Source organism: Athene cunicularia, assembly GCF_003259725.1.
Source record: "Athene cunicularia isolate RWA chromosome 18 unlocalized genomic scaffold, athCun1 chr18_part1, whole genome shotgun sequence".
NCBI lineage: Eukaryota > Metazoa > Chordata > Aves > Strigiformes > Strigidae > Athene > Athene cunicularia.
In genome coordinates this window covers 1,301,730-1,325,031 of record NW_020799123.1, presented here as the reverse complement: position 1 = coordinate 1,325,031, position 23,302 = coordinate 1,301,730, and the positions used below count along the sequence as shown (strand labels likewise).

At 44.8% G+C, this 23,302-nt stretch overlaps 1 protein-coding gene across 1 annotated transcript in view; it reads right to left on the bottom strand.

The window, feature by feature from the left end:
• The window catches only part of DNAH9 (dynein axonemal heavy chain 9), a 206,644-nt gene that overhangs the window by 1,499 nt on the left and 181,843 nt on the right, over positions 1 to 23,302 (bottom strand). The window contains exons 63-68 of the mRNA XM_026861253.1: positions 21,760 to 21,987; positions 17,649 to 17,840; positions 16,954 to 17,145; positions 16,004 to 16,174; positions 13,319 to 13,501; positions 4,954 to 5,343 (exon numbers count right to left, since the gene is read on the bottom strand). Of these exons, the coding sequence (XP_026717054.1) occupies positions 4,954 to 5,343; positions 13,319 to 13,501; positions 16,004 to 16,174; positions 16,954 to 17,145; positions 17,649 to 17,840; positions 21,760 to 21,987 (1,356 nt within the window). The remainder of the gene's footprint in view (positions 1 to 4,953; positions 5,344 to 13,318; positions 13,502 to 16,003; positions 16,175 to 16,953; positions 17,146 to 17,648; positions 17,841 to 21,759; positions 21,988 to 23,302) is intronic.

Here is a 23,302-nt window from a genome sequence, read left to right as displayed (position 1 = left end):
CTGCCCTACCCAGGAGAAGGACAGTATGGTGTCAGGGCATGAAATCATCGGGTTGTTTCTCTAACTTGGGTCTCTCTGGCAACTTCTCTTTCTCTTTTTGACAGTAAAATGCCCCACACATCAATCAATTTCCAGGAAAGCCTGCAAAATTGTTCAATGGAGACTAGAGAGATCAAATGCAAATAAATACAGAAATAGAAATAAAACTTCTCAGTGCTAAAGAAACTGCCTCTCACTGCAGCTTAGCTTCACATATCTATTATTTCAAATGCTCTTACATCTGAGATTCAACCTCTCTAGCAGTTTATTTGGTTCTGTAAATGACTGAAGAAAAATAATGCCTCTTGCAACACACCTCAGCTTAATTGTACTAATGCCACCTGTTATTCTAAGCTATGATAAATCCAGCTCTGATTTAGGATTTTATATTTCTAACGTGATGAATGAACATTAAATAATTCTTATAATACCTTGCATAGAAGCTATTTATCAAACATTATTATGTGCTCTTTTTAAATTCACATCTTTCATTTCTGAGGCTGGATTTTGATCAGATCTCTTTTTTACTGCTGACAATTCTTCAAATCAAATTTCCAAGATATATCCGACCTATTTCTGGGTTAACAAGAGTTGAAATCTTCATGAGATATCTCTATGGAACATATCATTTTGTTATGTCTGGGCTGATTTGCATTTGCATTTTTTATCTCTCTCATCATCAGAAATTAATTCTACTCTGAAAGCAATTTTCCCTAGCTACTGGCACAGCACACCTTTTTAAAAGCCACTGTTCAGTGCTCAGAGAGCTCAGGCCTCAGAGCCTAAAAAAGTCTTCCCTTTTGCTGTGCTGTCTTCTCAACAGGCAATTTGAAGAGTGGTCACACGATGCTGTCGCATATCAATGGGTCCAAAGACAGAAAACAGCTGTCGTAAGCCAGGGATGGTAATAGATGGGCCCAAATATATATGCAGTAAGCCTACATCTCCTTCCACTCACCTTCATTTTGAGGTTTTACAGGTGCACCTGCACCACATCTAATTTAGGGTCAGCTGGCTTAAAGCCCTTTAGCATAGCTTGGTTGTCTTTCAGATAGTGTTGCCTCTGTTTGCAGGGAAGTGGGGCTGGTGATCTGACCACAGAACACCACTCCAAGGTAGCTTCAACTTGGACATGGGGAACAAGAAAAAAAGCCATCTGCAGAGCACATAGTGAAGAAGACCTAATGATGTCAAGCCAAATGAGAGGAATTTTTATCACTGAGCAGTTTAAGAGTTGAGATACAGATGGAAAAGGGTGTGCCAAGTTATTAATTTTTCAAACCAACCATAAATAAGAGACTGGCTGTCCACAGCACAATTTGCAAATGTTCCCTCCCTGGATATATTGTAAATTTATCACTGGAGATGTCAGTTTGAGCCACATCCTACTCTTGCTCTAATAGCTCACAAATACATGGGCATTACTGACAGTTGACATCTGCAAGAAAACACTTCACATGACGTCCCAGCTAACCCCTCCAGGAAAAATGTCAATCTCTGATGCATGCGATTTGACGTACTTGGTGTCTCTACAGAAGAATGCAGCATCCTGGGATGTTTGGGACTGTAGCACCAGAACTGGGCTGTGCCAGACCTGGGTTGCACACTGACGTTTTCATCTGCATCCACTGCTGGGAGCATCTCAGATAAAAATGAGTGGTGTGCAACTGTTCCCAAAGATATCGAGCTGCTTGAACTGTCAGATAAATGTGACTGTTCCTTCACACACAGATCTGCTCTTCTAAGCCTCTCTACTGGTTCAAGACTGGTACTTTACACAGGACTAGCTTTAAAAAATACACAGAAACTGTAGCTGGTGAAGGACAGCATCAGCAAGCCACTGCTCAGCATGCTCTGCACTGACTGTGCATCTCTTCTGAGGACAAGGTGATGTGCTCTATACACCTGTCAAAGCTTCATGTGCCACATGTGATGCAAAACCCACCTCTCCCCCTGTCCTATCCAGCTCCAGTGCTCTCGGTGAATAGCAGGGCAGATGCTTGGCATCAAATTCTCCATTGTTGGGAATAAGAAAGCCCAAAATCAGCTGGCAGTATCCCATGGCTTGATATAAAAATGTCTCATAGTGTCACCAGTCAGACTATCTCTCACTGAGTCCCACTGACTTCAACAGTGCTACAGCAACAGATCATTTGGACCCAAAATAACCTGCTTGGTTTCATTTAATCTGATAGCTGCCTGCTGTTTTGCAATGAATGTTTTATAAATTTAAGACACCCAAGGGCAAACATAAATGTTTAAATAAATAGAAAAATGTGAGTAGCAGAACAGAGTGACTTTTTCCTTTTTTTTTGTTGAGGCACCATCTAAGTGTGAAATATTCTTTTAAAAGTGGAGGTGTTCCCCAGAGGAGTTCTTCTAAACATGACCTGCCGTTCTTATCAGAGGATATGGTATTTGAAGGAGTATACGACCTAAAGGAACTGTGCACCTGTTTTAAAAATGCTGCATCCATTAATACATACTGGTGCTCACTGGATTACAGGTAAAATGAATAGTTCCACTAGGTGGAAATGATATTTCAGTGTGAGCAGCAACATACGAAAATTCTCTTTTTCTTTGTGAAATAAATTGAAGCATGATACCCAGAGATTATGAATGGATCTATAAAAGTAATTGCTCAGTATCTTTCAATCACATGGAAAATGTAACCAGAAAACCACATTTTCTAAAGTCTGGATGGTCTCTGAAGACAAACCTCATTGCTGAATGCAATCACCCATACAAGTTATTGGAGGGAGGCAGAGCGGAGAAGCCATGTGTTTCCCAAAAGATTTCTGGTTTTGCACCACTCAATTTTTCACTCCCACTACCACATGGGGATGGGTAAAACCTAGGCAGAATTCCACCATTTTGACCATTATATTTTCTAGTAATGGTGGTAATGATGATAAAGGAAAACATAACAGCAATCACTAAAATTTGGGGGTTTTTGATATGTAAACCCAGGATTTTTTTTAACCTTTCTTTGTACTCGTGTCCAGCTGATTTGTATCAGCTTAAAATGTTTTTGAGAGTAACTGAAATCCAGTGCTCCTTGTAGTAAGGGATGTCCAAGAGCTGCAAGAGGTGTTGTATGGCAGCCACACCAAAGGCTTAGACAAAGGAATAGGCAAGAAACTGTAGGACCAGTTTGGGAAATGTCCTGGGCTGGCCCCTTTTTCTGCCACTGACTTCTGCTATCAGCAGAGCCAAAACCATGAAGGCAGGAGATCTGACCTTCTACCCATGTGAGATCTTCACTGCAATCTTTTGACAAAGTTTTTGCCAATGTTCCTGACTGCCTGTGGCTTTCCAGACCCAATGCGCACATCAAACCATTTCCAGAGAGAAAATTGCCTGGAGCTTTGACCTTCCCAAGGATTTGTGATAAAACACACTGGATGCCATCAGTCAGTGAGTTCAAAGCTTTGCCTAATTTCCTATCCTTCATGGAAAACTATTGCAGAGAGGGAGCTGAAAAATAAATGAAGAGTATTAGATACGAATTGCAAGGTCAGGCTGGGATACGGTATATAACAGCCATGGCCTCTGAGCATCCTACCATTAAGCCCCACAGCAGATAAAGGAGGATCTTCAACATTAAGGCTCTAAAGAGCTGCCTCTGAGATAAAAGCCTCTTCTTGCAAGAGAGTAAACTTGACACAGATAAGTAGGTTCTGGGTGACCCACTTTGATCAGCCTTCACCCTCTCACAGATCACTGGCAGCAGGAGCATCGCTCTGGCTGCCCAGAGTAAGAGCTGCATGAATCACTGTCATTTAATTCTCACACGCAGCACAAACTGGGAGTTGTGGTACCATGGACCAGGCAAGTCAGAAGACCAGGCCCAGTGGGGATTTGTCAGCCTAATGGCTCTCACTCTGCAGCCTGCACTCCTAACAGCTGACAACTGTCAGAAGGAATGACAGGGACAATTGTGCTCCTCTGGGATGCTGCTCTGGGAGGTGCATTGTGAGAGGAGCTCTGACAGCTATATGGGCAGGGAACAGCAAGCGTACAAGCTTCCCTTCAGCTGCCCAGTTGGTGGGTGTGGTTCTCACCTTGGCTGCCCTAAGGCTGGCTGTGCTACAGCTGAAAGGTGTTGGGATACATGCAGAAAGGGAAAGGCGAAGAGCAAGGGCCATCCATGTTGTTCTGTTTATCCAGGATGAGCCTACCCCCCTGCCCGTCCATGCTGTGTCATCAGCCTGAGTCTGCACTGAACATACATGTCAGACCTCCATGCAAGCTTTATGTGGCACCCTAAGAGGATGGCTAAAGGATGTGATTCATTTTTGGTAACAAGCCCTATCTGTGCAGATGACATCCTGTAGCAGCCAACAGTGGAAGGACAGTGGTATGGATTTGGCACATCCCACCCATTCAGCTTTGGGCATGTGAATATGTAGGAAATCAGAGTCCTCTCCTCTCTCAGCACTGCTGCTAAACAGGCCACAGAGTAGTGACACTGCAAAAGTCTGCCACATCACTTTTGGAGGCAGGAGTGAAATCACAACCATGTGAAGGTGCAGGGTCAAGACATCCCTGAGAGGACCACATATTCCCTGCCTGCTGTAACACCATGAGAACTTACCACAGTTTAGTCAATGAACAACAGTGTTGCGGCTCATCTTGTAAAAACTAGCTGTATCAGTCCATGTCAGCCACCCTGAAGTCCCTTCACAACCATGGAACAGACAACTCCAAGAGGTGATTCATCTGACTACCTTGGATACCCACTCTAGGCTGCAGAGGAGAGGCTCATCTTTCACATCTTCCCCACTCCTGCAGAGGCAGGTCAAATGACTACTGTAGATAAGTGCCTGTCTGGGCTGGGAAGTTCCCCAGAGCACAGTACCAAACATAAAGGGCATAACTTCTCTCTCAACAGAAGAGTCTTGGTGAGCTCACCTGTGTATCCCAGCGTGCACCCTCCATGAACAAACCGTGGACATATGCCCCTTCCCGAGGAGGACTGGCAAAATCTTCTCTGTTCTTTTTTGTCACATCGCACTGCAAGGTCATCTTGTCCAAAGGCCACTCGCTCTTCCGGGCTGCAGACTGCATGATGGCTGTCAGGAAGGACTGGGGATTGAAGAACCCAGCAAGCCACACTGCAGAGGGTAAGGAAAAGTCTCCCGTCCAGGCCTCCAGCTCCTTGATGCGAGTGAGAAGGTCAGCAAACCATGTGCCCAAGCTGGCTGTGGAAGGGTAAGCCCTCTTTATCCAGGAGTCTGGCACCATGTCCATGAAGAGGGCATTCTGCAGGTTTTCAAGATCACTTGTCATGGTCAGTTCTCCCTGAATGAGAAAGGGTATAATTATCACTGACAATTGTTTAACCTGAACAAAGGCTGCTGAAAAGCAAAAGCTGAGCTACAAAGCATGAAAGTGTGACAGTCTGCACAGTCACTAGCGTTCACATACTGTGAATTTCTTCATGAGTTTTGGGTTTTCATGAACATCTTCTACTGCATATTCTTGCATCCCCAGCTTCCCTACTGTAAAAATACTACTTGGAAGAAAAGTTGTGTAGCAGTAACAGCGAGCATGGATGTCCCTCAGTTGTCCCAGTGGTGTTTCTGTTTCTCTCACTGACTGAAGATCTTTACGGGCAGACTTTAGAGGTGCAAAGCTGTTCTCACTCATGCTGCCAGGGCATGATGATCTACTCCAAAACTGTCCAAAAGTTTGTTATGTCAAATCCTATCCCCTCATCTCCTCCACTTCCCCTCACTCCCCTCCTTTATTACTTCACAGTGCAAGTCTTTCTTATTGACTTCACATGTTGTCTGCAAATGTAATCACAGTTTCTTTCACAGCAGGGAAACACACAACAAATTAAGATATGATTCAGCCAAGTGAGACATTGAGAGAAGTTTGACTTTTCCTTTATCCAGCAATTAATTATTTTTAAAGCTTTTGGAACCCCATATAAGTTTTGCTCAGGCAGGAGAAGAGCTGGAACATCACTGCATAGCCAAAAAGGGGTTCTACACAACAATAACACCATCCCTCTTGAAATTCTGGTACTCTGCATAGGTTCTCCAGCATGTGCTAGTCTAAAATTAAGAAAATTCCTGCTGTATCCAGTTTAAATTACATTAAATCAAAGCAAGAGATGCCTGGATGGTACCAGTGTTAAAAGGGCAGCTAAAAGAGACCATTAAGAGATGCAGCAGGTTGCACAGAGGGGCACACAGATGGGGCTCACAAACTCTGCTGAGGGCAGTGTACACTTGTTAGCAATGGTGGTGACATGCCACAGGGCATTGTCTCCAGCACCATCTGGAGCAACTGTCCTTGGCACAGAAGAGGCTTCAGCTCAGACCAAGCTCCTGCTGGAGGCTGCAGCCTATCATGTCTGGGACTGCAGCAGTGCCTGGAGCCTCTCACTAAGCCCTGGGCTGGAAGACTGTCTCCTTGCCTGTAGGAGATGTGTGTTGGTGGAGGACCTGTGCCACCAAGTAAAAGGTCTGCAGGAGGAGGCCAACAAACTGTTTAGTATCAGAGATGATGAAAGAGGCCAACTGGATCTTCTCTGAGACCCTGCAGATAAAAGAGGAGCCTCAGCTCCCAGCACTATCAGAAGAAGGTAGGCAAGAGTCTGTGCCTATCTGCTTGGAAAAGGGAGACTCCCATGATGGTGAAAGCTGGAAGCTTGTGACTTCCAAAAACAGGAGCAAGGCTTTTGTTCTCCCTGCAGATCTGCAGCTATAGAACATGTTCAGTGCCCAGGTAGGAGATGAGGGGTTGGGAAGCTCTGTCCATCAAAGCATCCATGCCGATGGAGCCTGCGCCATGCAGCAGCACAGGGAGGGATCAGTGAGTGACAGTAGTAGGTGACTACCTGCTGCAGAGGACAGAGGCCCCCATCTACCAACCTGTCTTGCTGTCTGGGGACATTTACTGCATGCTGGAATCTTGGGTCCAGGACACTGAGGAAAGACTACTGAGGTTTGTCCAGCCCCCAGCCCTTCCACTTTTCCATAGGGTCACCAATGATATCCAAAGATGGGTGTGCTGCCATCCAGAGGGACCTGGCTAGTCTGGAGAACTGAGCTGAGAGCAACCTCATGAAGTTCAGCAGAGGGAAATGTCAAGTCTTGCACCTGAGGAGGAATAACTCCATGCACCAGTACACACTGGGGACCACTGCCTGGAAAGCAGTTGCAGGAAAGGACCTAGGACTCCTTGTGGACAAGCAGCTGACCATGAGTCAGCAATGTGCCCCTGCAGCAAATGCAGCCACCAGTGTCTTGGGCTGCATTAGGAGGAGCACTGCCAGCAGGTTAATGGCAGCACTCTGCTCAGCACTGCCGGGGCCACATCTGGGTCCAGTGCTGAGATTGTTCAGCCTCGAGAAAAATGGCTCGGGGGGGCTCTTTCAATACCTGTAAATATCTGATGGTAGGAAGTAAAGAAGATGGAATCAGGTGCTTTTCAGTGGTGTCCAGTGACCGGACAAGAGGCTGGATAATCGGGATATTCCACTGAAATGGAAGTAGAAATGTTTTTACTGTGAGGGAACAGGTTACCCAGAGAGGCTGTGGAGTCTCTGCCCTTGGACCTCCCCATGAGGGCATGGTCCTAGGCAACCTGCTCTACCTGACACAGAATTGGACAAGACGATCTCCAGAACAACTAATCTGTGATTCTGTGACACTCATGCAAAGCAGTCTGCAAAAAGAAAAACCTGCATATGCAGGCTCACCTTTTACCAGTATGTAATGCCCTTCACAGTTTAACTCTCTGCATGCCCCATGATGACTGAGAGGGGCACAAAACACCATAGCAGTCTGGAGACTTACAGCTAATGTTGATCACTGCTTTCCATTATAAATATTTATTTTTGTCCCCTTATCATTTTGCCAAAATTTATCTGTCTTACAATTTCTCTTTGCCTCAGGCTGAGTGTTTTTGGAAAGATTAACTGAAATCAGTTGAACTATTGCTGAGAATGAGGGTGAGGGAATTGGGTCAGTCTATTCACATTAAAAAGTTGCAACTGTTCTTTCACAGGGCTTCAGTGCCTCCAGCCATGAGGTCAGCAGAGGTGCCCTTTACTCGGGCCAGAAAAATCTATGAAGTTTTAGAAAAAGCTGAAATCCACCTAAAGCAACCGCAACACATGTAGCAATGCTTGTCAGAGTCCAATGGTTAAAAAATCTTTGCAGTTTATTTCTGTGCTGACCATGCCCCACAGAGCTCTGATCTGCAGATCACACTGAAAGACTACAGCAGGGCAAGATCCCAGCTAGACACCCAACCAGCCCATGGCAGAGCAGAAACAAGTGCCCTTGCTGACAATCCATGCTGCACCTGGCACTAACAAGTGGAAGCAGGCCCAATGCTGTGTGATCAAGATTTAGGGTGAAGAAGCATCCCATCACTCCTGGGCTAGCAAGCATTTCCTCAAAGGAGGTACACAGCAAAGAGACCAGAGACTCCTGAGCCTGGAAGACAACTTGTCATCAGAACAGAAATCCTCTGAGCTAACCAAGCTCTTGCAAGTGCAGCACTCATGGCTGCTGGATGACAGCTTGAACAGAGGGCGTGAATGCACATCTGCCTAATACACTGCGTCTCGCCAAAGGGAAGAAGGGTGTCAGCTGAATTCAGACACTGGAAGTGACCACTCTAGCACTTCTGGATTTTTTTCTTTTGTTGCTGTGAAAGTTTCTAAACATTAACAGTAAAATTCATTTTGTCTGGCAATAAGCAAGGGCAGTAGTCCGAGGGGATGCATCTCCCCAGCACCCACCAATTCAAATCAGAACTGAGAGCCCTTTTGTACTGCCCCTATGCCTGGAAGCCACTGCAGCCCTGGGATCTCCACACAGAATTTTTCCCCCACCAGAGATCTGTGGTTTCCCTTGAAGAAGTCCCCTCCCTGGGAAATGTTCATCTCTCAACAGGATGGACTGGTACGAGGCATTATTAAACCTCTGCTCCAAAGATGCCTTGTTAAAGGTAGGGAGCTTTTAAAGGCAGCAAGCATTTGAACTTGCTGGGTTTCCCCTGTAGAGAACAGATTTATGGTGGATAGAGAAAATCACATGTACAGAGGTTTTAAGGTGGTGTTTGTTTTAACACTCTTGAAGCTAAAAGAAACAAATAAGGTTAAATGAAAACGTGGAGGCAGGACTATTTGCAATTAGTCCTAAACCATGAGGAATAGCTGTAACCACCTTGCAAAATGCATGTCACCTTCTGTCACTTCACGCGAGCAGGGACCAGGTAAGCCTCTGCCAGTAAATCATCCCATTATTTCTTTTTGATGATTTTACATTTGAAGGGATTCTCAAAATGATGGATGACCTGGTAAAATGTTTTTAAAGTCCTGGGTAATTCCAAACACAAGGGTCAAACACAAATGAAAGATGTCTCATTTTGGTATTTGCCATGAAGTGACAAACAAATACAAGGCAGTGCATGCCCCGTGCATTTCCTCTTAGGCTCCTGAGCTGGTTTACTTTATCTGTAGCACACTTTAAGACAATTTACTGGCTCCCAATTAAAGCTCACACAACAGAAAAGCATGGAGTGTCTCATCAGAGGGGCTGGTAATGAGCTTCACAAGGCTGTCAAAATTATTTGACCTTATCACGGGGCAGTTGCCATGGTTTTGCTATTTAATAACTTCTGTTGACACACAAATTCTGAATTACCATTGTGGTTCCTTCTTCATTCATATCACATGGGTCATCATCTCCCATCTCAGGAGAACTTAGACAATGGGAGGACCTATTCAATAGGCTGGTCTCTGGCTAAAGCCATGGCAAGGTCATGCAGGAAATAAAAAAATTCTGAGAGTCAAAGTGCTGCACTGCTCACCGCAGGACACTGAGAACCACAGGGCCTTCTAATAGCAACAGTCAGAAGTATTTTTCACTCCTGGAAAGGTTCTAAAGCAAGGTAAAAATACTGCAAAATGTGTGCAAGCAGTTAAATTGATTTAAAGACATAACACTCATGATCATATATCATGTCTAGTTTTACTTTCAGGAAACAAATGAATTAGCAAATATAATTTGCAGGAAGGCTTAAGAAAAGCAGTTTTTAAAGCCTGTGCACTCAAGCATACTTGTTGGAATCTCCTGTGAGGGTTCAAAGCACATATAGCAGCTATCTCATATAGTTGTCCAAACACAGTTATGCATAAATTTGCATTTCAGATGCTGAATACTAAAGTGCATCAGAAACGATTCAAGTTAGGGTTGGGTTTTTTTCCCAAAATGCTGGGAGTAATTTTCATTAAAGACACCCTTGAAGGAAATCCTAATCAGCCTGCAGATATTCCCACAAGATGAGCAGACTATTGTTACAAATTGTTTTCTCAATTCAGGATATTTTCACTTGATACAGCGAAATACCCAGTTACTCTTACAAAATTTGGTCTTACTTCATTCTTTTATAATATTTATTATCCTCACTTTGGAGACTTATCCTTCACCGAAGTTTCAAAATAGAAAATCTGCCTGCAAAAATTACCATGGTACATTGACATGCAAGTGTTTCAGCCCAGCTTCTGGTCTCACCGAAGTCATCCAGAACAAAGGGCTTTGAAATGCAACATGTCAGTTATTTTTGATGGCTACCAGTCTTTTGCTATTTCTCTTCCTCTTAATGGGATGTCTCCTATTTTTGGACCAAACAATCACTTTCTGCTACACAGACACAATGAATTATTCAAAAATTAAAATTAGGCATGACATTTCTAAATCTCCTTCTTTTAGCAGATAGCCAGTTCAGAACAATAAGACTTGCTTCCTCTGTATTTTATTTATTCTCTTCTGAGATCTGCGGTTCCTGTTATGTAAACTCTCCTCCTCTGAGTGCTGTCAGTAAAGATCCCAGTCCCAGAGATTAATGTGCGTTAACAGCTCTCATAGGAGCTGCTCTCAGGAGGAACAATTAAAGAATAATTTGTCTCCCAAACTGAGTATGAGACCTAGCTGTCACGTCAGGACAACAGCACTGCTTACAGAAAGAGCCAACAGCAGTGCCAAGTGTCCCCTGGCCGTTATGTGGTGCCCAAGGCATGGGAAGGGCCCCTTGGGGGATGTTGGGTCATGCATGATGTCTAACAGCTCTTCAGGGATTCATATGAAGCCTTTGCTTGTGAGCACACAGTCTTTGCCCACTTGTGGTATCTCAGGCCCTTCAAATCTGTCTCCTCAGCATACACAAGATGAAGAAATAGATACTGCTACCCATCTGCTCTTCAGTAGTCCTTAGGTCCTGGCCCTGTGGTGTCTCTGAATTACACCGCAGGTACTGAGGCTGTTGGGACCAACCTATGTAGTCATTAGAAGTGTCTTTTCTGCAGATACCATCTCACTTCCCTGCCATGACTTGTGGCAGGGTTTGGGGGAGAAATTTGCACCCTCTATTATTGCCTCATTTCTGTGGTTTATTTAAGCCCATCCATCCACTCACTCTCCCTATCAATATTAAATAGCTTATTCTTCTCCACATTAAATCTAATTGCTACACATTGTCCCAGTTATAATTATATCTTGTTTGGTGCTCCAGAATTGAAACATTAAATCACTTCTGTTTACCTGTCTTAGGAAAGAGAGTTTTCAATTTCACTGCCTTATGCTAGAAAATAAAGGAAATCTGTTTATAATAATTGAGTACACAAATGTCAGCTTATTTTAAAATGGAATATATGTACTGGGCCACCACAAAGTGTATATTATACGTTTCTCTCTTTAATCAAGATAGCAAGCATCAGCAGTGAAAGCAATGCAGAAATGTCTGAGCCAGCATGGATCCAAGCTGCTGGGTTCACAGTGGACAGCACAATGTGGCTGAGATTTAGAAACAGCCTAGTCCTATCCCTGCAGAGCTGCAGCTACCTAAAATCCCAGAGCCAGCCTTAGCACCTCTGTGTGCATGCTGCAGATAAGCCCTCTGAAAATCTCTCTTCAAAGGTGCCCTCAGGAGAGGGTTGTGATTGTCATTTGGTCAGGTCCTCCTTGCTCCCTTGTCAGCTCTTTCTGCTAATGGGGTCATACAAAGTAGTTGCAGTTCCTTCAAGTGTGATGGTTCTCATGCCATGCAAAGTATTTCTGTGAGTTGAGCATTTTGGCGAAATGGGATGACAACCTGCCATTCAGGGAATGATGGAACAGGGAATGTGCAGTGACTGATTCCTTAATTGCCGCTGTACACCATGAGATCATCCAGGGAGCAACTCTGATGACACAGGGAAGGCATTAGGGTAGTGTTGAAGTCACCAGCTTTGTGCTGCAAGCTCCAGGCAGCATTCCTCTGCTGCACTTAGGCCTTTCCAAGGGATGTGCAGCACTTGGCTATGGAGTCTTTTGGGATGACAAGGTGAAGGGGAAGTGTTGCCACAGGGCACCAGGGCTGGCTAGGCAGGTTGCCACTCACTTGTGGTGCAGTCTGATCTGTGCTGGTTTATCCCGTCATGGGCAGTCAGTAGCCTTTTATATTTTGTCCCACCACCTGCCTGGAAAGGCATTCAGCAGATGGCTTCCCTACCAGTGCCCTCTTGCTGAACCCAGAAATTTGCATCCCTGGTGTGTCGTGCCAGCCCCAGAGACCCTCACTGTTCTCCATAAGCAATGGCCAAAGCCACCTCCCAGAGGGACACAGACATTACTTTCCTGGAGCAGCCTGGTGTCATATCAGGGTGAAGCAGCTGTGGGTGGAGCAGTCATGGGCAGTATCTCCATAGGGAAGGTCTGCTCCTGACCCTCCTTCATTAGCAAATGACTCATACCCGGGAAGGGGAGTTGTATCTCTTCCACAACGTGAGTTTAAAACTTTTTATCTTTTAATTTTTTCTCTTATAACTCTGGACATTTTTTGTCCTTCCACATGACCAATCTCTCCTTTGATTTCAGCTCAACTTGTGTCTTTAATGACACTGTTACAAGTTCCCCCCAGTACCTGGGCACTTTGTGAAAAGGTGTGATTTTTTGGCTTACCTTTAAATAGGCACATCTCATCTTCTGAGTGACCTATTGTTACTGCACTACAGTTTCAGGTGAAGTGCCTAGTCTGTTCCCCAAAAGCAGTCATTGCTATGTATATCCTTAACCTCTCTCAGAGCCTGTGTGCAGAGTGCAGACAAAGTGCCATTTGAAATCTATCTGGGAACCCTTCCCTGTGGAGTCAAGTTGGTTTTGCAGCCAGCAGTGCTGAATACAGAGTGTGACCCTTTTTATTATTCCCTGAGCACCTTTTCCATTCATCAAGATTTTACAATGCTACAGTCACAAGCATTCAGAGCTCCTACCTTCAGCCCCAGATCCAGTTCCTTGAGCGAGCGCTTTATTTCACTAGTGAGGATGTTCATGCGCTCACATTCCTGGAAGGCAACCACAACGTAGGGCGTCCTCTCTTCCACCTTTGCCATCAGTTCTGCAATGTTAAACTCATCCATCAATTTCTCTAACATCTCTTCCAGAAGGGCTTTCACCTTTGTGCCAAAGGAAAAGGAGAGAGGGATGTTAGTGAATGACCCACTGAGCTTCCTGAGCTGACAGCTGCCTGGACGCAGTATGAAAAATCCATTTGCCAGTTCATGTCTGCAAAACAGTGTCAGCGGCACTGGGCATGACACCTTTCAAAGAGCTTGCCCCATCCTATTAAAATTCAAATGCTTACAAAATTAATGTCAGATGAGAAGCTTTCAAAATGATGGTTTAAAAAATGTCACTATGACATGTAGCAGTCTCCTTTCTTCTTGGGTCTCAAGCCTGTATTCTTACTTCTCCTAAGGTCAAATTCAAGGCAAGAAGACGGACAGAGCTATAGCCTCAGTTGAGCCTCAGGACAATGAGCTTATGAGATGGGTTTTTGTGGTATATTGATAGAGAGAGGTGATTATATGAAATTGAATTTTAAGCTGAATTTGGCATTCTGAAGTAATAGAGCCATAGAAGAAAAGCATAATGAAACAAAATTATTTTCTGGTCACCATCACAGCTTGATTTGGAAACACTGCTTTATATCTCTAAATACTAAACAGAGAAAGCTCTGGTGCAACAGGATGTTTCTAGTGTCTAAAAAATAAATTAAACAGAGATAAACCTTTCTGGTTAACAATAAAGCATGAAGCCCTTAATCTTCATGGGATCAGCTGTATCAGGTTTATGCTAGGTATAGAAGTCTCTCACACAATGCTTTGCTTTTCTTCTGTGCTGGAACCTGACTGAGACTTCTGCTTCCTGGGGATCTTTCAGGGATGTATAATGCACAGTTACAATTCTGTGATCTGATGTGCAAAACTTGGTGTATGGGTACCAGTGACAGCTGCCAGCCAGTAGCAGAGGCAGCCAGGGGTAATTATTGTCATGCCCACTGACACTCATATTTTGGGCTCTGTACTCCAATTTCATCCCATTGCTGCTCTTCCAAACCCTCCACACTTGCATTGGGCATTATGAATAGGTGATGATGTGTAGGTTGTTATTGCTACCAGCTAGGTGGCTAAAGCTAAACCTCAGCTGGAAAAGCTCTTCAGCTGCACCCCAGACGCAGTATAGAAATATCCTCTAATTTGAACTTCCCTTGCAAATCTCTTTTGCCTTCAGTTTTTCACAACAATTACATCTCATTTTCTGTAATGGGGCCTCAGAAACCTGTGGAAATAACTGGACTTGTGAGAACCACAGGAAAATGATAGGCTGGCAGTTTACCTGCAAGCTTCCTAAAACCACCTCAGCCAAACCAGGGGCTGGAAATCCTCAAATGGAGGCACAACTCTTAACTCACTCTCATTCAAGGACCAAGTGATACAAAGACCAAGGGATACAGTCAGTGTCAGATATAGCTCAGATAATGAGAGACATCATCTCCAGAAGAAACTTAGCCATGGGATCATCCCCCCAGGCACAATGCAGCGCAGTGGGGCCACACTCAGGTTGCTTTCAGGCAGCTTTTCTTCTCAGAGAGATCATGAAAGCCATGAGGACTTCTGTGCTCCTGTGACAGTCTTCTTGACTGTCACCAGGAGTTTGCAGGGTAGCCATGCCCTATTATACTACTGATAGGTCACTCGCTGATAATTTTGTTTCTCTGGCCAAGGAGTTTAATTGTAATAATAGCAAATAGCAAAAGGACTAAGAGGGGAGAAAAGGTAGTCACATTTGCTATCTTTGAGCATCTCCTTCAGCTTTGCTACCACTGGATTATTTCCCTCACCTCCAGTTCCAGTAAGAATTGAAAACTGGACATGATGAGCACTCCTAAGAGTCCCTTAAGTGAAGGCAGTAAGTTCGCCAGCTCCACACCAAGCCAAAGGAAGCATGTGTGAAACAACAGACTTCATATAAGCGTTTTATTAGTCATTCATTAATTTGTAAAGCTTGAAACACATTGCTGGGACCTTAAGACTGCAGAAATAAAAAACTGATCAAGTGTTGCCTGGTTTCAGATCCTGTTACAAATGCTTGGACCAGATTTTAATGAGCTGTGAGTTTCAAGATGAAGAGTTGAGATCATTCTGGTACATAGGTGTAGTGAAAGAGTTCGGCTGGAAATAAAAAATTACAAGGCCCCTGGGAGCTTAGGAGCTGGGTGGGACCTGGTGGCAACAGTAACAGGTGGGCTGCACGCTGGCAGTGTGCTCAGGGTGCCCGTTGGTATGCCAGTCACAGCACGGTGCACAGGGACCCATGGCTCAGAGGCAGTAGAGGCCACAGAAGGTTTATTTGCAACATCTTCACAAGATGATAATGAAGGCACTGCAGTTCAGGGGGTAATTAAAAGCAACTGTTCTATTACTGACAATACTCCAATTGCAACCCACCATGGTGATGTTTTGCATAATATGAGGCTAGTGATTTTATACGCTCGGTCTCTACCCAGCAAAGGCAGAATGCATTATAATGTCGTGAGACAAACCTGAGCTAGACAAGACTACTTATGAATGAGACAGGTACCAAAATTCAACAGCTCCTTCCTCTACCACTCTCACCGTTTCTTCCCTAGTCACCACTCCTCCTTCGCCCATGCTGGTGTCCCGGGGCTGCATCTCCAGCACGATGTGGAAGAGCTTCTCTGAGGTCTGGGTAAGGAAGCCAATCTCAGCATTGGGGTGGAGGCCATACAGATAAGGAGACTCTGGAGGCAAGGTATCGTCTATGTACTGTAGAGAGAAATTCAGGTTCAGGTTAGATACAGAGTCCAGGGCACTTTGCCCGCAAAGTTCACTGCTCTGGAATTATCAGCCATCCAAGTAAGTAAGCCCAGGCTGATATGGCTCTGCCTGTGGCTGAAACACCAGTGAACTGATGGGAGAAATAAGTCTACAATTGTTTACAGAACTGCTTCTACTCCTGCTGTGAAAATTTAGTAATTGCTAAAGTTTGGCTTGGCTACATATCTCAGGCCTGGACCTTCTCTAGCAATTACCCACTGTACATTTGAGCATCAATATCCTAAAATCTCTTGTGGGAATTCAGCTTCCAGTAGTTAAGTTTTATGAACAAAAACAGTCTAATATGCCTATCTCTGCTACTACATTTGTGTACAAAGAAGAGATGAAATCAGTAAGTAGATCAACAAGACCCTTCAGTTTCTCATCAAAACTGATGATAAAAGGAGATTGAAAGGGCCATTTTAGCAAACAGTATGTGGATGTAATTTTCCAGGAGCCCCACTCAAGTCTCAAGAACCAATATGGTTGATCTATTCATGCACGAACAGAAGGAGCCCATGATGATGTAGCAAATTACTATTAGACTTTGTACATCCAAGGGAATGCTGAAACATGTACAGAAACAACATAATGGGAAGTAACAGGAGGTGTGCTGAAACACTGGAGTCCTATTCACTGCCTTCTAAAACAGATTATAGGGCAGTTATGGAAGACATTACATTTATGTGTATAAATAATGCTAGAATGTTTTCTTACACAGAGCTTACCTGATGATAGCCATTATAGTCCATGTTCCCTGGGAGGGGGAATCCTGGAGCAAGGAGGAGTTCTCCCTCCATCATTTCTGGCTTAATAAATTCTTCCAAATAGGTTTTGCAAAGCCGCCTGTCCCAGTCATCTGTAATGTGACCTCCGTACATAATCTCACCAAAGAGGTAGCATAAATCATCATAAGGGACCTGAAGAATGAACCAGGAGGGCATGAACAAGTTCAGCCAGCCAGAGCTCCACCAGCTGTGTCACTGAGCTCCAGGCTACACCACTAAGCACTGATCTGCACAGTGAGTGCTTCCACTGCACTATTTCAGTTTTCTGTGTAAACAAACATTAGGCAGTAGTTAAATCCTGCCCAAGGAAAACTGGATCACAGCATAGATTTTGTGCAGTTTCCCACTGAAATGCAAATTTATTCTAAACTCTGTTAAACCAAAGGAAGACCACTATATATTTTCAATTAATTAGGACCACAGGCACTATTTGCTATGATCTGCAAGCTGCTACAGATGGGAGTGGCACTGAAGCTTCCCATCTCACCAGAAAGGTATACCAGACTGTGAAGTTAGCAAACCAAAGACAGCAAAGAAATGGCATTTAAGGAGACTTCCCAGGAGTTTCTAGACAAGCCAGTCCATCACTGGCCACCAAAAAAAGCCACCAACCAGCCCACCTTTGGTTCACGCACCTTTGGGCTGGCCTCTAGGTAGTTATACAGCACATTCACAGAGATAGTGAGGTCTCCAGTGTTAAAGGGGTAGGAACGGTTCCAGCCTTGGGGGCCAAACTTGCGCCTTTCTGCCACCACGGCATGGAAATAGCAGAGGGCAAAGAGGATGCTCTTGAACTCATTCTCCCGGGTGCACATCTCCAGGGTGTCCTGCAATAGAGGTAGAAAGGCAAAGTCATGTAAGTCCACACTGCCTTCAGTCTCAGCAACTCAGGGCCTCCCGAATACACCAGACTTTGCGCAGGGGTGGATTTGCCCCATCACTTCATTTCTGCATAATACACACATTCACTAATTTTCTAAGTTCTGATGCATATTTATTGAATTAATATTTACTTTTCTGACTCAAAGTGGCTTTGTACAGGAACACATACTGGCAGCCGAGAATGGAAGGACACATGCACCTGCCCAATGCCCCATCACCTGCACGTGCCCCGCATCCCCCACCAGAGAGACGGACAGAGGCACCACACAGGGCAAGCATGCCAGCAGAGGGACTGGGGCCGCAGCCCTAAGCAAGGCTCCTCCCAAAGAGGGCTATTGCTGGAAGAACTAAAGACCATCTTGCCCCTGAGTACAAAAGGTTTCCTTGGGGCAGCATTCCTTTGAACTGCAGGGCTGAAGCAGCAGGCAGCTACCTCAGAAAGGCTGTGCTCCTGATGCTGTGACCCTCTGCACAAAGCCAGCCCAGCCATGTGCTGCAGAAGCATATTTGCTGTCAGAACGTCCTTGTGCAGCACACCAAAGCAGGGATGTGAGAAACTGATAAAAACCCAAGCAGGTGAGATCAAACACTTGTTTAAAAAAAATAAATAAATAAAATCTAATGCAGCCTTTTAAAGCCAGCAAAGCAATGGGTGCTTCCTTTCCCAACTTGCAGGTGACACAAATGAATTGGCAGAATCATGATACTGGAGGTGGAGGGGCAGGAACCTGAGTCATTTAATCAGTGAAAATGAACAAAGAGAACCCAACTCCAAAGATCTCTGAAAGGTGCAAAGAGGGAATGGCCCCAAGTTGCGTCAGGGAAAGTTTAGACTAGATGTCAGGAAGGATTTCTTTGCAGAAGGGGCTGTTGGGCGTTGGAATGGGCTGCCCAGGGAGGTGGTGGAGTCCCCATCCCTGGAGGGGTTGAAGATTTGGGTCAATTTAGTGCTTAAGGACATGGTGTAGTTGGGAACTGTCAGTGTTAGGTTAACAGTTGGACTAGAGGATCTTCAAGGTCCTTTCCAACCTAGGTGATTCTGTGATTTTATGCGGAGAGTGACGCCTCAGCAGGCAGGCACCAAGGGGAAGCAGCGTGAGCATCAATGTTACACGAAAGCAGAACAGTGAAAGGGATAAAGGGCTGGAGCTGTCTGAACGACATGAGGCTGAAGTTCAGCTCTAACGAAGGAAGCTGAACCCCTTTTCTGTGCCTGAAGCCAGGCAGAAGCATGCACAGCTCTGGCCCTTGCTCTGCATTGGCAAGAGCAGTGTGGCTGATCAGCAGATCCCCTGCCCCATAGCAGGAACCTGATGGGATTCCCACGGCCAACAGTACAGATTTCCCCGGACCTCAGAGATGAACATGTTGGGAAGGGCTTGCCTGCACCATCACTCACGTCTCTGCAAACACTCCCTGGGAATAGCATATCCAGGGCACAACAGCTCTGACCTGCACAGCTGAGCAAGTGGGTAAGTAAGGAGGGAGTAGTTATACCAGCCCCTCCATCCTCCTTCCCCGATACAGCCCCTATAAGTCCACTCTGTTATGTGACAAAGACTACAAAGGGTGTCCATGTGACTTCCCTTCATTGTCTTTATCTTAAAAAAATACAATGTTAGACTTCTAATCAGCTGGGGACCATAACAGAGCTCAGGGTCCATGCTGAAAAGGAAGAATCCATTACTCTAAAATGTGCAAGACATTTACTAGCTGTGTAAGGTGATCAAGAACATCCCAAACCCTTTTCGCCTTGATTAGACAGCATTCTAAGCTTCCTTCATTTTCAACAACCTGATAAAGAACTGGTTCAAATATGTGCTGAGCACCTTTCTCATGTTAGAAAATATCTCTGGACTTCAAGGGGGGCTTGCCTGAATGAACACTGAGTAAGAATCCAGCTCAGTCTCATTTGGCCTCTCTATTTAGTTGTGTATTTTTCTTCAGCTATAAAGCAGAAGAATATTCCTCACACAGAATAATGGGCTTTCTTTGCAGCCTTGAGCTGAAAGCTAAATTTGAACACCCATTCTGTATAAAGCAGAGAAATGAGGTGTAAAGGGGCCCCACCCACTCGCTCCAGAATTTCTGATAAGAGACATTTTATAATACTCTGCAATTTAGAAAATGCTAATTACTATCTGATTGAAATGAGCAGAAGCGGGATGAAAATGTTACTTGGAGTGAAGGTTCTTCCCTCCCTTGCTCTCCAGGACATTTCATGGTGTTCAAGATAATGAATGACAGTAGATAAAAATGGAATAATCTTCCCTGACTACGTGCATTAATCCTCATGTGGTCCTTCTCCAGATCACCTGTTTAGCAATGTTATCTCCTGCACCTGAGATTCCCTCTGTACCAACATCTAAGTGCAAAAAATAATTGTGAGCTGCCCCCATTTCTCTGCCTCATGGACCAGTGCTTGAGGTCCACAACAGGCTGGGGTTGCTCTTGTCTGGTCCCAAATGACAAAAGTCTGTATGGAAAGAAAAGACAGGAATCCTGCAATGTTTGCCCTGCGTGTTCCCAGCACAGTCATTGGCAGAATGGAGAGGCCATAGTAACTTCAGCACTAGTGATCCGAGGATGTCCGAGGGATGGAAACACCTTCAGAACATTCTGGTGGCTCTAGGTTTCACAGTCATGGTCTTGCTGTGAGAGCTCGGCATGCCAAAGTAACGGTGATGTGTGAATGAAGGTGATGAGCATTCAGGGCAGCAGAACACAGTGGTCTGTGTCTCTGGGAAAGGTATCATCATAAAGGTGAGCAGTTAGCCCTTAGCCTTTTCTGTCATGCGGAAAATGGGGTCAGCAGAAGCATGGCTGCCTCCAACAGTCTACACCAGGCTCCAGCATGCCTCAGCACACAGGCTGTTCCCTGGGGAGCTGCTGGCTCTTGGCATCCCCCTGCCCTGCAGAGCCCAGAGCTGCTGAGTGAGGCCACAAATCACTGTGTTACAAGGACTCTAACATTGATCCATACCCTCTGTGGCACTAAGAAAAGAATACTTCCCATCATTTCCACATGCTTTGCTTTTGTGTTCCCTGTACAAGAGACTCATTTGCAGTTCCAACAGCAAAGAGTGGGGATGGTGCCTGGTGTAACAGGAGTGTGCGTACATGGTCACTACGAAATAAAAGCAACAAGCAACAAACTATCAGCTATTTTTCCTGTGGGCCAGCAGTTCTCATGATGGCCTACTTTACCCAAGTCTTCCCTGCAGGGAGATTTCAGCTCTAATTTGGAACAGTTCCAATGTCAGCAAGGTTTTGAGCCGAATGGCCATTGGGCACACACCACCAAGTCCCCTTGAGCTGTTCTGAAGAGTGATGTGGGATATGACTGTATCAGCAGTTCTGAACCTCTAACCCTGGTTAAACAGAAGGGCAGAAAGGCAAGGTTTAACTGGCTTGCCTCTCCATGTTGTTGGGTGTTAGATGCAATATGTCACTCATCAGCCCAAAAAGGAGGGACACAGACACATATATCAAGTTGAAACATGACAAAAGTCTCCCAAATGATGGATTCATAAGTTTGATTCTGTAACAAAATAATCAGTTCATTGGTGAGAAAATTATTAAACCAGACAGAAGTCTGGTATCCTGTGACCTGCTGCAAGAAAAAGGCCATTTGGGATTGAGTCCTCTCTTGGGAAAATCAGTGCTTGGAAAGAGATCTGTGCTCAGCTCCTGGAGAAGAGAGGAGGGGGTTGTTGGATCCAGAGATGACACGATGCAAAGGGACTCACACATTTGCTGCCTGGGAGCAGCAATGCCCACAAATATCACACTCTACCTGGGGCTCCAGCAGCTCCCAGCAGAACCGCTGCCCAGTTGCCGGCATGAGCCCTGCTGCTCTCCTACCTGGTTGAAGTTGTCGAGGGCTTTGTGCAGGTTCGCATGCATCCCGGTTGGTGCCTCATTGGTGATTTTGATGGAGTTCTCCAGAATGCCCTGGGGAATGATGTGGCTGTCAGAGGAGGGTGCTGGCTCTGCACTAATGAAGACACGGAAATCCTGGTGGCTGCCCTCACTGTGCTGCTCCAGCTTCTTCTCCAGAGAACTCAGCCACTTGGCCACCAGGTGGATGTTCTGTCAGGGACAAAGGGGATGAGGTTTCATCAGTCTCGCCGGCACTGAGTAGGCACCGAGTCCATCACACCAATGAACGGAACCCACCCAGGCTATGCTCTAGAATTTGGTACCTGTCCCGGTAGTGTCTGTGTGCAATTCACAGCCCCAAATATCCAGTTACATCAAGTACAGTTTTAAATTCAAAATAAAACATCAGCAATGAAGCAAGCCACTGTTGGGTTGTTTGGGTTCTTGGCGACAATACTCTCCTTCTTACTACAGAAATATATGGCTGATGAAGTAGAGTTGTTTCCCCAGATCTGCCAAGCACAAATGAAAATGTTTGTTCACTTTTAACAGTGAGGACCTTCAATATCAGTTACTGGGAAAAAAAGTCAAGCAGGTGGATTTACGAGGACCTTTAACATAAATATTTATTTATACATGCAACTAATTAGACATATCTTCCAGAAAATTAAGCACTATTATGCAGAAGTGATGACATGAATGAAGACAAGCCTTAGTTTTTCAGCTAGAGTCCTATACAGTTTTGTAGTTTCCAGGCAAGAAAACAGCTTTTATTTTTTTTTAATATTAGGAATGGGGCACATCACACACAGCAGGGATTTGTGGGCTAAAACTACCCTTATTTTAAAGTTAGATATGTAATCCAAGCTGACTGTGTTACAGACACTCTGGAAGGTGATTTATCCCATCCAAAAACAGGACAAGGAACTTTCTAAACTTAAATTAAAAGCAGCCACCAAAAAGATAAACTGCTTGGAGGTGGCAAGGAAATTACATAAATGAAACATGTTAGAGGCTTAGAATAAATATACATCACCTATAAAAAGGACCAGAAAGGATCTCTTGTGGTTAAATATCAGAGTAAAGGAGACTATTAAGGTAAAATGACATTGCTCAGAAAGCGGAAATAGTGTCTAAACGAGAAAAACAGAAAACAGCACAAAATCCAGTCATGGTAAGGCCAAAAGATGTTTTAAGAAGCTGTATTCTGAAAATCATCAAAACTAATAATAAAGCCTTTTCCAGAAACCTAGCAGAAAGCCTATAAAACTAAAAGATGATCAAGATGTACAGGGAGTGCCCCAGAAAGGCAAGGGCACTACAAAACAGCTCACGTTTGCAGGAATATTCACTGCAGAGCTTGAGAAGGGTCTCACTGTTACAGCCTGTGTTAACATGGTGGTATCACTCAAATGCTAAGACTGGAGACACCTCTCGAGGTCATCTATCTAAACCTTCTGCTCAAAGCATGGACAGCTAGAGCAGGTTGTTAAGTGTGTCCATTTGGGTTTTTGGATATCTCCAA